Source organism: Lontra canadensis, unplaced genomic scaffold, assembly GCF_010015895.1.
Source record: "Lontra canadensis isolate GAN:19392208 unplaced genomic scaffold, GSC_riverotter_1.0 scaffold59, whole genome shotgun sequence".
NCBI lineage: Eukaryota > Metazoa > Chordata > Mammalia > Carnivora > Mustelidae > Lontra > Lontra canadensis.
Genome location: NW_022631053.1, coordinates 2,704,234 through 2,717,979, shown reverse-complemented (window position 1 = coordinate 2,717,979; position 13,746 = coordinate 2,704,234). Strand labels below are relative to the sequence as shown.

The following is a 13,746-nucleotide window of genomic DNA, read 5'->3' as shown; positions in this document are numbered from 1 at the left end:
TACTTGGTATCCTGGCTTCATCAGCTGGATGGAGAGGGCTGGGGAAGAAGGGGCCTTAGAGAGCATAGGGTCTGCTCTGAGTACTGAGGAGTCACCCATGCAGGAGACTGGGAAAGCACATTGGGGTCGTGCTGCTGCTAGTGATTTAAGGGGCACGGCTCATAGCCTGTGTGAGGCCTTGGCCTCCTCCCAGGGCTGGAGCTGAGTCCAATTCCTCTCCTGAAAGCCAGAAATAATACCCAGGGAAGTCTGGCTCTGCTACAGAGGGGCACTGAAGTCCTCTCCTGCTGAGGGAGTGGGAGGGCTGTTGGGACACTACAGCAACCCGGCCTGTGCCACCAGAGTACATTCCTGGCCGTGAGCAGGCCCCAGAGATTCAGTTGTCACAGGCCTGGGTTTCAGGTACACCAGCCAACTCGCAGGCCAGCCAGCGTTTGCTGGTGCTGGGTCTGTCTGGCCCTGGGGCCCTGATGGGGGTTTTCTGGGTCTGGGATTCTGGGGGAGGGGTGGTGATGGCATGGGAGGAGGTCTGTGTGTTTTGGAGAGGGAGTGGGGTGAGGAGGTTCCAGAGTCTAGATCCCTGGCAGGAGGCTTTGTGCCAGGTCCATGGGCTGGGGATCTGGATCCCTGGTAGGGGGAGGGGCGTCTGTGTGTTGTCTGCTTGGTAAGAATGTCTGTGTGTCAGGGTGTCTGAAGGGGGGATATCTGTGTGTCTATGTAAGTGTGGGGGTGTTTTTGTGGTCTATGTTGGGGATATCTGTTCTGGATGGGCAACAGCACATACAATGGATAGTGGGGAAGAGGAAGTGGGGAAGTCTCTGTGTCTGGGACACCCGCGGGGGTGATGGTGCTGTGCTGGTGGTGGGTGGGGGTGGGAGGCTATCAAGAGAGTGTTGGTTTCTGGGGGGAGGGGAAGTCTATATTTGATCCCATGGCCAGGAATTATCTTATATTCAGGTAGAGGTGGAACTGGGAGGTGGAGGAAGTGGTGTCCCACCAGCCATGAGTGATAAGGTTTCCCACCAAAGGTGGCAAGAGAGCCAGCCCCCACTCCCTACCCCCCACTAAGTCTCCCAGTTGTTGGCCTTCTCCCTTCCTTTCCAACTCCCCCTCATGCTGGGTAGCTGGGCATTTGGGGCTGTCCACCCATCCCCCTGCAGTCTTCTAGGTGTATGAATGAGGCATTAGGGGTGGGGTGCCTTGGAGACAACCCTCTTCTCACCCCCCTCCCCCCCACTAATCATGGCTGTGAACACCTTCTCTGTCAGCCTCCGAAAAACTGGGCTGGAAGCCCACTTATGTAGGCACAAATGGGAGATTTTCTGAGCACATTACGTATGACCCATGAGCTTTATTGGAACCGCGGAGACTAAGCACTAAGCGCAGGGGAGAGGGAGCCAGAGCAGCCACCAAACGGTGTCCCCGTGGAGCTGCAGCCTCGGTCACTCTGAGGGTTAGAGGGTTAGGAAGGCAGGAGAGGTCTGGCAGGATAGCGGCACAGACGCAGCACCCACGGACGTGCACAGCCTAGGGGATTGGGACCAGTCTGTCCCTTTGAAGCCACAGGTTTCTGCCAGGCCAGACCCCCCAGAAAAGCCCAAGTCAGGATGGGATCTCTGCGCAGGCTGCGAGAAACCCAGGTATTTAGACTCCTGGGACTGGCGGTAAGGACGAGGGCAGCTGCCAGCTGGGCAGGGAGCCCGGCCCTCCCCGGAAGAAACCGCGAGTGAAGACGGAGAGAAGGCGGAGGAGATGCAGAAAGATAAGGCTGCACTTCGGGCAGGTCAGGCCGGCTGGGTCTGGAAGCCCTTCCGCTTCAAGCCCAGGGACTTGGGCTGCTGCGGGCCTCACCGCTGGAGGCAGGGACTGTTAACTCGGAGAGCAGTGTGTTGACGAAGCCCGAGGCACTACTGGAACCGCACCAAGGAGCTGGGGCTGCACCTCTGTCCGCAGGGCGCGCACATGCCCGTGCTCACCGCCAGGTTCCCACTGCAGGGGGCGCTGCACGCACTGCCGGTCACAGGCCGGGAGCCGGACACGCAGAGATCCCCGCAGACGACCCCGCCGCGGGAGCTGCTGACACCTGCAGGAGAACAGGGCTTAGTCCCGCACCTCCCCCTCCCCCCGCCCAGGCAAAGTCGTCCCCAGGGGCCCCTGCCTACTGGAGAGCGCCCCCTTCTCTTGCTCAGATCTCCTTCCCTCCATTTCTATTCCTGCCTTCCCCACAGACATCCTCATGCCTCCTCCCTCCTTCCCCTTCATGCACTCAGGCCTCAAGAATCTTTGATAAACTCTTCTCCGAGGTCCTCCCTATAGGCAAAAATAGCTATTTAACTTATCATAAATAGTAATTTAACTTATAATTATTCACTGCCACCCACCCCCTGCCTTTCAGGGTTTCAAAGATGGCCTGTGGTGGCCTCCTCTATTTGCAAATAAAATTGTATTGGAACTAAGCCGTATGTACTCATTAGGTATTGCTTATGGCCAAGGCTTTCACATTACAACGACGAAGTCGAGTAGTTGAGACAGAGACTAGATGGCTCACAGGCCTGAAATATTTGCGATCTGGCCCTCCTCCCTGACAGGAACCCAAGCCCTTATTTCAGAACCCACAGTACGGATGACTTACAGACATTCACAGCACCAATGCCCTCACATAACCTTGGAGGGAGAGCAAAGAGACAAAAATTAGCTGGGGAGAGCAATCCTTGCAAATCCCCTCCTCCACATAGGCTTGATGCAAATAACATGCAAATGACATGCAAATGACACACAAATAGGCGCCTTGCTCATGCACAGTTTCTGGGAGACTGAAGAGATGCTCTTCCCACAGATGTGGGACTCACCTCAGCTCCTCGCCCTCCAGCAGCCGCCTGTAGGTGGCGATCTCGATGTCCAGGCCCAGCTTGGAGTTCATCACCTCCTGGTACTCCTTGACCAGGCAGGCCATGTCCTGCTTGGCCTTCTGCAGGGCGGCCTCCAGCTCTGCCAGCTTGCAGCGGGCATCGCTCAGAGCCGTCTGGCCCTGCTGTTCCGACTGGGTCACTGCGGCCTCCAGCTTGGTGTTCTGGGGACCCAGAGGAAAACAAGGTAGGTTATGGTTCCAGGTCCCTCTGTCCATTTCCTGGAACACCCCAAGAGCAGGCCTCTCCCTTTCATTAGCTGAGTCTCCCCCAGGGACCACAACCAGGGACACTGGTCATGCAGATGGCCTGGAGCATGAATGGTGAGATCCACTGGGGACACACATGCCTGTGTGACCTGGGGAGGCCCCGGATGACCCTTACCTGGCACTTGGCATTCTCAACCTCGGCCGTCAGCCTCTGGATCATGCGGTTGAGCTCGTTGATCTCCTCCTTGGTGCGGCGCAGGGTCTCCCCGTGCCGGATCACCGTGGCCTTCATCTCCTCACACTGGGGGGGAAGCAGAGATGCTCCTGAGACTCAGGACATGTTATCCCACAGAGCCCCACAACTTGCACATCTGCCACCCTGTGCTGACAGCTGCCTGTCCTTCTCTTGTCCATTCCACATAGATAAAGACCAGAGCCCTTTCAGCCTCCCTCCTGCTGGAATCCTGGGAAGAGGGAGCTGGGCCCCTCACCTTGCTGCGGTACCAGGACTCTGCTTCAGCCCGGCTGCGGCTGGCGATGTCGTCGTACTGAGCCTTGATCTCGGCCACAATGCAGTCCATGTTCAGGTCCCGGCTGTTGTCCATCTTAACGATGACCGAGGTGTCTGAGATGTGGGCGTGGAGAACGCGGATCTCCTGTAGACCGTGGGGGGTGAGAAGACAGAAGGATCTTATTTACACCCTAGCCTTACACACCAGTGTGGATCCAATCTTCTCAGCCCTTCCTGGGTCTCTAGCCCCTGCTCCCACCATAGCCTCATGGACTGTAGCCCCAGCCCAAATCCCTGGCCAACTCCAGTTCTAGGCCACGGCCCCCTCTTCCAGGCTGGCTGCCAGGTTTCTACCTGGACAACAGCCTCTCACCTCCTCATACAGGCGCCGCAGGAAGTCAATCTCCTCAGTCAGGGCTTCCGCGTTGGCCTCCAGGTCTGACTTGCGGAGGTAGGCGCAGTCCACATCCTAAAGGGGAGAGGGGGCCACAGGTGTCTCTTTGGGAAGGCCACACAGAGCTCTTGCCACCCAGAGAGCACTCACTGGGCTGGGAAAACTCCCTGGAAACCCTCCTTATGCCTGATATCCTGGAACTGGTGGGGTTCTTTATACCGTGAGAAAGGTCAGGAGCAGGTTTGGGTAAGGGAGGGGGACTGTGAGGTTTCTAGGCACTTCCTCTGGTACCTACGCGATGATCCCTCCAGAACCCACACCTTGCCCTATCACTGAAACTTAGGCTCCGGTGTAAAATGGGTCCATTCTAATGGTACCCGAGCCCTCTCTGCCCTGACACCTCAGGGAAAGAAAACTAGGTCTGTGGTCAGAAGAAGTCTCAGGGATCAATTCTGCCCCTTCCAAACCAGGGCAACTCTGGACAAAAGCCTTGACCTCAGTGCCTCAGTTTCCTCACAGTAATCCCTGCCTTCCTCCTCTGGAGGTGGTGGGAAGGACCTGGGGGTCCACGTGATGGCACTTGTGGCAGATCAAGTGTAAGGGGTGAGGAACAATAGCACTGCTCAGGCCAGCATCTCCCCGCTGTTGGGGGGCCTGAGGATGTGACTGTCCCCTAGCACTCATGGGCTCTTTTACTCACCATAGTTAGGAATGTGTGCTCTCTGGCAGGCCCAGGGCAGAACGGGTGGGAAGCCATAGGCCAGATGGGAGTTATCTCAGATGGGATGGACGAGGAGAGTGCCCTGTTTGAAGCAGGCAGTGTACTGTGCTGTTGGGGGCCTCCCTGGGAGGATTGGGCCCTTTGGGGGTGGGGGGAGAAAATAAGAGCGGGGTTGCTCTATGTGCTTCTGGGGAAGTCGCTCAGCCTCTCTGAATTGAAGATCATTCCCTCCTGCCTCTGCCCTGCTTTCCGAGTTGGGGGATGAGTATTCCAGGGTCACTCACCTTCTTCAGGGCCACAAATTCATTCTCAGCGGAGGCCCTTAGTGCCACCTCTTCTTCGTATCTGGAGATAAAGGGCACAAGGTTCAGTGGCTAGACACTTAATATGCTGGGATTTGAAGAGACAAAAAGAGAATGGAGGCCCAGACAAACACAGTCCAGGAATTGGATCATTGGGAGGAAGTCATAGAATCAAAAATCGCTGGACCAGAAGGGAACTTGTCCATCCCTTTCTTGTGGGAGCTCCATCCAACGTGTCACCCAGGGGACTTCCGGTTTCAGGGACTCTCTTTCCTGATGTTGGTGGCGGGTGTGTGGAGGTGGTCTGTACCTTTCTGTAGATCTCCTGTTTCTGGACTGTAACTCCCTGGGGTGGGGGCAGGAACCTCATAGGAGTTCTGGTGCCCCTCGTCCCTCCCCCATCCCACCTCAGGTCCTAGCACAGCACCTGGGACCTAGAGTAGATGTCAATAAATGTTCGATGAATTAATGAAACAGACACATAAGGACGAGGTAGCTGGAGCAGCTTCCACTCTCTCCAGTGTGTAAACGCCCAGAGCATTTGTCCCCACAGGCTTCCTGTCGCTGTCTTCTTCCTATTGGGACGTTCCTCTTGTGGTCTAACCCAAATCTATCCTGCTTGGGCTTAATCCCCCTTCGTTTCTTGAGACTACCCTGCGGGCTGCACTCACTTCTTCTTGTAGCCCTCCATCACCTCCTGCACGTGGTTGAGCTCTGAGGCCAGCCTCCCGCTGTCAGCCTCCACACACTCGGCCTCCCGCCTCAGCGTCTCGATGTAGCCCTCGAACAGGGGCTCCAGGTTGCTCTCGCAGCACTTGCGGTTCTGGTAGAACTGCCACTTGGTCTCCAGCAGCTTGTTCTGCTGCTCCAGGAAGCGCACCTGGAGTGCAAATGGGAGAAAAGTCTGTGGGAGAAGCCAGTATCCCCAGACCCTCCTTGGGGAGCAGGGGGAGTCAAGCCAGAATTAGCAGTGAGCTGTGCAGAGGAAAGGGGTGGACAGCAGGGTTCCTGCTGTGCTCTCTTGGCCTGACAAGGCACTGGGAGAATTCTTATTTAGGCCCGAGTGAGGGTCAGTTCAGGTGGGCCTGGATGGGCTGAGGGAGAAACTGAGGGGCATATGGGCTGGGTTACTGTTGGGCTGGGGTTACTGTTGGGCTGGGGAGGTAGTGACAACCACGGAAGGCTTCCTGGAAGAAAGGAATGTAAGCAGTGTTGGGAAGGACAGAGGAGGATGAAAGTCTTTCACTATGAGCTCTCCTGGGGCAGGGCCTATATGGTTCATTTGCTTCTGTTCCCCATACTCAGGCTGAGGTTGCTGAGCACTTGTTTGTGTGGAAGTTCAAGGTGGGAAGGGCTACCTAACTGGGGTGGTTAGAGAGGGCAGGCTCTCAGCAAGGAAGATGGCTGGGGCCCGAGGAAGTCCGGGGGAGGGGGAGGTACTGTCTTAGGTGGTCTAAACTCCTGTGTGGGATGCTCATTCTTTTCTGTAGGCCAGGCAGCTGATGCGAATGGGGAAAATGGGGAGGGTGAAGACTGTGGGGAAGTGAAGCTTGCAGGCCTTTACTGGAAATCATTCACACTGAAGACAGGCAATGATGAACAAACACCGTGCAGGCCAGAGAAGATGCCAGCAACCAGGACGAGCCTCATCCCTCCTCCCCGCCCCCCACCTCCAGTGTTTCATTGCTCTGACCTTTTAGCTGGAGTTGAGACATTACCTTGCTTTTTAGCCTTGGTGTCCTTCTATCCACCTGATGAGTATGGCTGGGAATTCCCTACTTTGAACTTCCAGAAATGGGGACCAGGGGACTGCTGATAATATATGGGTTCACTTCAGGGTGGGTCTTAGCTAATAGGGTTCATGCTGTGGTAGAGACTCTTGTGGCTGCCTTAGCCCCTCATCTCATAGTCATGGCCAGCTCATACACTGTGTGGCACCTAGTCCTGCTGGTGTAGAGAACACTGGGGCCAAGAGGGGGGAGTGACTGCCCAGTGTCACACCAGCAGATCAGGGAATAGACAGCATGTGGAGCCCAGATGGCCTGTTCCTGGGCCAGGACACTGTTCACGCTCCACTCCCTGGCTGCCTTTCCTGGTGTGAATGTCAGCACACTCGGGTTGCAGAACCCACTGAGATGGACCAGCTCCTCTGGAGGGGAGCACAGAGCTGCCCCCAAGCTTTGGACCCTCTAGCCCTGGAGCACCTGGAGAGCTGGAGAGAACGTGGGCTTGGAGTCCACCCTTGGTGGGCAAGCCCCCTGCCCTGTACCCCTGTCTCTCTTATCTTCTGTGTACTGAAAGGGCGAGTCTGCTGGCAGCGATTCTCAAATATGAAACACTTGCAGGCTGACTCCAGGATTTGCCATCCCCTTGTACGATTTTACTCACGATTTATCTGCAAGTGGACTTGCTTAGCATTTACACTTAGATGGGATTCAAGGGCTAACTCTATATTACCACCATAGTTGTAAAACCAGTATCACTAGGCATACATAAAAGCAAGTCATAAAACATTTAATTCGAGCTGAAACTGTTGTCCTAGGCAGCTCTGAACCTGAGGCTTTCTCTCTTTATTACAAGTGGAAGAACAGCCAGTATTAGAGAGATACTGAAGACTATTAGCCTCTAATGAGATTTAATCTTAAGGAAACAAGCATGAGAAGAGATGAATTTTCCCATCTGGTGTTTCAATGTTATTTAATGCTTTAATGTACCACGTGCAATATGAGCAGCTCCCATTCCCCATTTCTAGAGACTGGCCTGGGAATTCCAAGGTTCTCCCAGGACTTCCACGTTCACCAAGAATGTGAGCAAAAACATCCCCCTTGTCTGTGGAGACCCTGCCTGTCTGGACAAAGGCTGTATATAATACTCATTTGATCAAATCAGGAGCTGCTGCCCTATACTCATCTCTCTGTCTGTCCGTACCCTGAATGTGTGCCCATGTCCTCCATCAGACTAGGAGTTCACCTGGGCCACATCCCTCCTGCCTCTGACTCTACCCTCAGTGCCCCAGCTTGAGTCTTAGCATAGGTGGGGTTCAGGAAGGGTGTGATCAAGGACACCCACCTTGTCGATGAAGGCAGCAAACCTGCTGTTGAGGCACTTGATCTGCTCCTTCTCCTCATGCTTCACGCACTGTGCATTGGGGTCGATCTCCAGGTTGAGGGGCGTGAGGAGGCTCTCATTGACAGACACCGTGGTGATGCAGGGTGGGCTGGGTCCACACACGCCTCCAGAGCGGTAGCCGAAGCTGCGGCCGCAAGAGCCAGCGCGGAAGCCCCCGCAGACACTGCGGCTGCCAAAGCCCCCAGTGAGGCCGCGGTAGCAGGAGACTCCGCGGTAGGGGGCGGCCGTGATGCAGCAGCGGCCTGGCCGGGGTCCGCAGGCAGAGGCGCAGCTGAAGGCGCGGACCCCGCAGGGGGCGCCAAGGCGGGAGGAGAGGCAGGACATGATTGCGGCGGCGGCTCTGGCTGCGGCGGGTGGCTGGAGCCCAGGGCCCGCGCGGCGCCTTATATCGCGGCCCACCGGCCCCGCGGGAGCGCGCGGCCCACACGTTTACGAGCTTGGAGGTCGGCCCTCGCCCTAGTCGAGGCGGGAATCAAAGCGGGCCGGGCCGCCTCCATAAAACGGCTTCACATCCCGCCCGCGCTTTATGGGGCCCAGAAACGCCCGGTCACGTTTGCGGGCCGTGCGCCCCGGACTCCAGGCACCCATTTGCGCCCCTTACCGGGCGGGGGGGTACTCGGCCTGGGCGGCGCTGAATCAGCGGCTCTGTCCTCGGGCCGGCACACACCCCCCCCCCCCCCCCCCCCCGGGCACAGCCGGTGCCGCTTGGTTCCCAGCCCGGCGCCGCCGCCCTGCACGCCCAGCAGCCTTGGTCTCTTGAGCACCCCTGCATGGCTTCGGTTGCGCGCGCGCGTGTGTCCAACGGGAGGGGTCTGGGAAGTCTGATCTGCAGATTCTTGTCTTGACCTTGGACGAGTGAATAACCTGAGCCTCAGTTTCCTCATGTGCAAAGTAGGAATAATAAATAGTAATCATCTGCGAGCTGTTTGCAGGACCTAATGACATAATGGACAGGAAAGCATTTAGGACCCTGCCTAGCACTTAGTAAGAGCTCCATAAATGTTTATTTATTTGTTTGTTCTATTTATTCTACTACGGTTAATTTGCCATTCATCCTGTTTCCTTTTGGGCAGGAACTTTCTCTTCTCTCTTTCTCAGAGCTCATAGCTTCTCTCCGTGTGTCTTGCCCCCATCCCCCAGTCCCTTAAACTGCTTCTTGTATCCCTCTCCTGCATCAATCCAGTGCCTATAGTGTGTGAGGGCTCTATAATGCATTATCTTATCTTTACCCTCAGGGCGTCCTTCGCAGGTCAGAGTTATTGTGCCCATTTACCTGACTGGGAAGGTGAGCTCAGAGTGGTTCAATGACTTGTTTAAGGTCAGACACAGAAAGCTCTATAGAGGAGGGGATTCAGAATCTGAAAGGAGGCTCTCAGCCCTCTCTCACACTGGCCTCTCTGAAGGTCTGAGTCTTTGGGGGCTTGGTGGGGGTGGAGGGGTGGGGGGGTAGGGGTGAGGGGGTTGAGTTCTCCTGGGCAGGAGTCCAGACTGTTGGGCTTTGGGCTCTTAGAACAATAGGCCCAATCCGAAGCCTTCCCCTCCACTGGTGCTTGGTCATGGCCACCAACTCTAGAAGGCCATGATCCATTATAATGGAAGTTAATTATATGTCCAATTACGGACAGAGGAAACTAGAATGTGAACTCAGCAGGCAGCATTAAAGAAAAACATGCAAATCATCCTTAGCTTCCTTTGCTTTTAAATATAAGTTGTTATTATGCAAAGGGTAATTAAATCCTGGAACTCCAGAAGTCATCATGGCCACCTCTGCTGGGCACCCTATTTCCGGTGAGTGCCCCTCGGTCCCCTCTGCTGTCTTTCCCAACACTCTGGTGGACTTGAATGCCTTTGGTCTAGCCTTGACTTCGCAGGGGCTTCATCCCAACCTCAGTGCCGTCCTCTGTGGAAGGTGAAGTCCAAGACCAAGGTGTCTTGTGCTCCCATGCCCAGCTTTAGCTAGGGCGGCCCGTGGTGGGACTGATGGCTTCAGTAGAAGGCATTCCTACTCCAGTGTTCTGCAGGGAACAGTAGTAAGTATTGGAGACGTCTTCCTGTGGTGTCTCCCTCCCTAGAGGAAATGGAATTACCTTGAAGCATGGATGACTTAAATTAGATTTTCGGAGGCCCTTATGTAATGCTTGTTGGGACCTCTTTCTGGGTTTTGGTGGGTGGATGGAGCTGACTCTTCTGAGAATGTCTCCAGAGGGAGCCCTTTGAAGGAGACTGTCTAGAGAGTGTGGCCCTGAACTTGTGGTTTAGCTGGGAGAGACACTGTATTGGGTGGGGAATGAGAAATCTTAAAGGGACCCCAGGAAGGGGTGGAGGTGAACAGGCAGGTGGTGGGTTTTGGGTATCTGGATATTTGGAACCCTCCCACCCCCACATCCACAAACTTCATGGGTCCTGTGGCATGAAGTAGCTGAGCAAATACCTTTTTGGTTGTGTGGTTGACTGCCGTGTCTTGGTAGGAGTATACACAGTCTCCTCGCCCGGCCAAGGGTCAACTATCATGGGTTGCCTTGGAAACCTGTCCTCTGAAGCCTTGCCCATGGATCCCCTGGAATGTTTTTCCCCCTCGAAGCTTCCAGGGTCCCCTGAAAGAAACCGTCCCAACCCAGATTCCCTTCCCCTCTTGAATTATCTCACCAAGTGTGGAGTCCACAGGCTTTGGCTGACTTGGATTCTTTTGGGCAACGTCAGGCCCCCAACTGTGGAAGAAATGCTCTCAAGGCCTCAGAGTTGCCTGAGTGTAGGATTTTCTAAAGCCCCATCTCGACGATATTACCCCGGAAAAGAGGAAAATGGCTGTGATATCCCTCAAGCCCATAAAGGTGACAACATGGTCACTCTACTGGGTGAGGCAGGTGGACCCAGATGTGTGGGTTTCTAAAAGGGAGGGGCAGTGAAGGAGGGGTCAGAATCCTCTTCTTCCTCTGGCTTTATCTCTTCTAGCCTGGCTCACCATAGCCTGTGGATCAGCTTGGATTAGCGCCCCAATGGAGTCCTCAAATCCAGTTCCCTTAGGACCGCTCAAAGATACAGTTCAGGCTGCACATTGCACGGTCCCTGGGCCAGTCGCCTTGCTGTGTCACACAGTCCCCTGCCCCTAACCAAGTGCAGGAGGGGCTGGAGGGCTACAAGAAGGGAGTTGGTGGGGGAAGGTCTGTTTTCTTGGAAGGGGTTACATGATATGACAACTGGAAGCCACCGAACCAAATGGCCTTGGAAACGTCTTCCTTCGTTAACCCACTTTGTGTTTTTATCAGCATTAGAGGCAGTGACAGGCAGACCCAGGAAAGGAAGAGAAGCTGACATACCAGCTAAGAGCCTTTCCATGGCATTATGACCTCAGGACAGGGGCTGTCTCCTGACTCATCCATCTATCCCCGGGACCTGTTCTGAGCACTTACTCTATTCCAGAAGTATGCCGGGTACTAGGGCTGAAAAGCCATGACCACCTTTGGTCTGCTGTTCACACTCAACGGCTCATGCTGTTAATTCCACCCACCGTCCCAGACCCAAGCTCAGGCAATCAGCTTATTATATTAGAGTAATAAAAAAAAAAGACTCAGGACCTTTAAAATGAGTAATGCTTATTTAAGGTAGAGAAATGTACTATTAGGGATGTGGGTGAGAGGGATCTTTCAGGCATCCTGGGGGAGGGGGGGGGCAGAATAGGTCATGTTGGGGGTGGTCTTCCCTCCCTGGCATTACCAGCCAAATCTCTGAAAAATTCTCCTGTACCAAAGCTCTTTCCCTGTGGAAGTATGAAGAAGAGGTTACTTTGGGAATCATGGCAGAGAATGGGGTTGTCAGAATCAAGGAAGTGAGTGGCTTGCCTGTGGCCGCCCTCAGGGGCACCCAGTACTCTCTCCTTTGGTTAATGCGCTCATATTTTATCTCCGCCCATGGAAGGGCATTTTCCTTCTCACACCCCAGGAGATCCACAGGGCAGGAATTCTCTGCATCTTCCTCTACAGAGAGGCCCAGAGAGATAAAAGAACTCCCCAAAGTCTCATACTACGTTTTGCTAGAGCAGAAGGGAGAGCTTAGTTCTCCATCCCTTGGTTTCTGGATCTATGCCTCCGACTTGCTTTGCAGGGCTGGCAATGGGATAAGAAAATTTCCAGGGTTGGACTGGGGAGATAGGGTCCCCTGGAAAATCTCTGCAACCACAAGGAACCACCTGAACACTGTTTCCAGGAGGGTAACTGCACCTATGTGCTTGAGGGAGAGCTGGAGGCCGATGCCCGCAGGCTGGTGGAGGAGATGGTGTTCCCTCCCGAGCTCCATGTGTGACAGGTGAGCACCAGCAGGGGCCCATCATCCATCCCTGTTCACTCTATCCCAGGTCAGCCTTTGTACAGAGGAAACAGACAGAGGGGTCTCAGACATGAGGGTGTTGGATATGGTGGCTCTGTGATATGTGTGTGTCTGAAGGGGGAATGTGAGCTTTGTTCTACCTAGCTCTGGATGGTATAGGTGATGTGGATGGCTGTTGGCCCCACAGGACATGAGGGTCCTCCGCGTCCACATCTCGGACACCTCGGTCATCATCCAGATGAGTAACAGCCGGGACCTGAACATGCGCTGCACTGTGACTGAGACCTAGGCCAACCATGATGACACTGCCAGATGGAGTCAGGCTGAGGCTGAGTCCTGGTAAGGAGAGGGGCGCAGGACACTTGTCTCCTAGACATGGCAGTGGGCAGAAAGCCAGGTGTATAATAATGAGGCCTCTTTTGTCATGTATTATGATCTCTTGGACGGCAACAGGAGGGCAGACAGCTCTCAGGTTATAGTGGTTGGGCAGGACTGTCACGTATGGTCTCACAGGCTGAGCACTGTACAACCTGCCAATGGTCTGTGGTGTCTGGGTGGGTGAGAAACTGCATCCTGAGCCTCAGGAACATCTCTGCTTCCCCCACCCCCCACCCCCCCAGTGTAAGGAGATGAAGGCCATGGTGATCTGGCACAGGGAGACCCTGCGCCGCACCAAGGAGGCGATCAGCGAGCTCAACTGCATGATCCAGAGGCTGATGGCCGAGGTTGAGAATGCCAAGTGCCAGGTAAGGGTCACCCGCGGCCTCCCCAGGCCACGCAGGCAGTGTGTGTCCCCAGTGGATCTCACCATTCATGCTCCAGGCCATCTGCACGACCAGCGTCCCTGGTTGTAGTCCCTGGGGGAGACTCAGCTGATGAAAGGGAGAGGCCTGCTCTTGGGGTGCTCCCAGCTGGGGGACGGCTGAGACAGGAAATGGACAGAGAGACCCAGGCCATAACCCACCTTGTTCTCCTCTGGGTCCCCAGAACACCAAGCTGGAGGCCGCAGTGACCCAGGCTGAGCAACAGGGCGAGACTGCTCTGAGCGATGCCCGCTGCAAGCTGGTGGAGCTGGAGGCCGCCCTGCAGAAGGCCAAGCAGGACATGGCCTGCCTGGTCAAGGAGTACCAGGAGGTGATGAACTCCAAGCTGGGCCTGGACATCGAGATCGCCACCTACAGGCGGCTGCTGGAAGGCAAGGAGCACAGGTGGGCACAGCCCTCACCGCTGTGGCAGATTCACTGGGCCTGA

General features: G+C 55.3%; 2 protein-coding genes across 2 annotated transcripts; one reads left to right on the top strand and one right to left on the bottom strand.

The window, feature by feature from the left end:
• Positions 1-1,772: 1,772 nt before the first annotated feature.
• On the bottom strand, positions 1,773-8,746 carry LOC116878912 (keratin, type II cuticular Hb1-like). The gene is made up of 9 exons (XM_032876728.1): positions 8,113-8,746; positions 5,715-5,923; positions 5,026-5,086; positions 4,000-4,095; positions 3,607-3,771; positions 3,291-3,416; positions 2,850-3,070; positions 2,633-2,664; positions 1,773-2,083 (listed from the first exon to the last, which is right to left on the bottom strand). The coding sequence occupies exons 1-9, from the start codon at positions 8,494-8,496 to the stop codon at positions 1,908-1,910; spliced, it is 1,470 nt and encodes a 489-aa protein (XP_032732619.1). The 5' UTR covers positions 8,497-8,746; the 3' UTR covers positions 1,773-1,907.
• Positions 8,747-13,031: 4,285 nt separating this feature from the next.
• Positions 13,032-13,746, top strand: LOC116878754 (keratin, type II cuticular Hb6-like). The gene is made up of 2 exons (XM_032876508.1): positions 13,032-13,241; positions 13,483-13,746. Exons 1-2 carry the CDS (start codon positions 13,032-13,034, stop codon positions 13,744-13,746), a joined length of 474 nt encoding a protein of 157 aa, XP_032732399.1.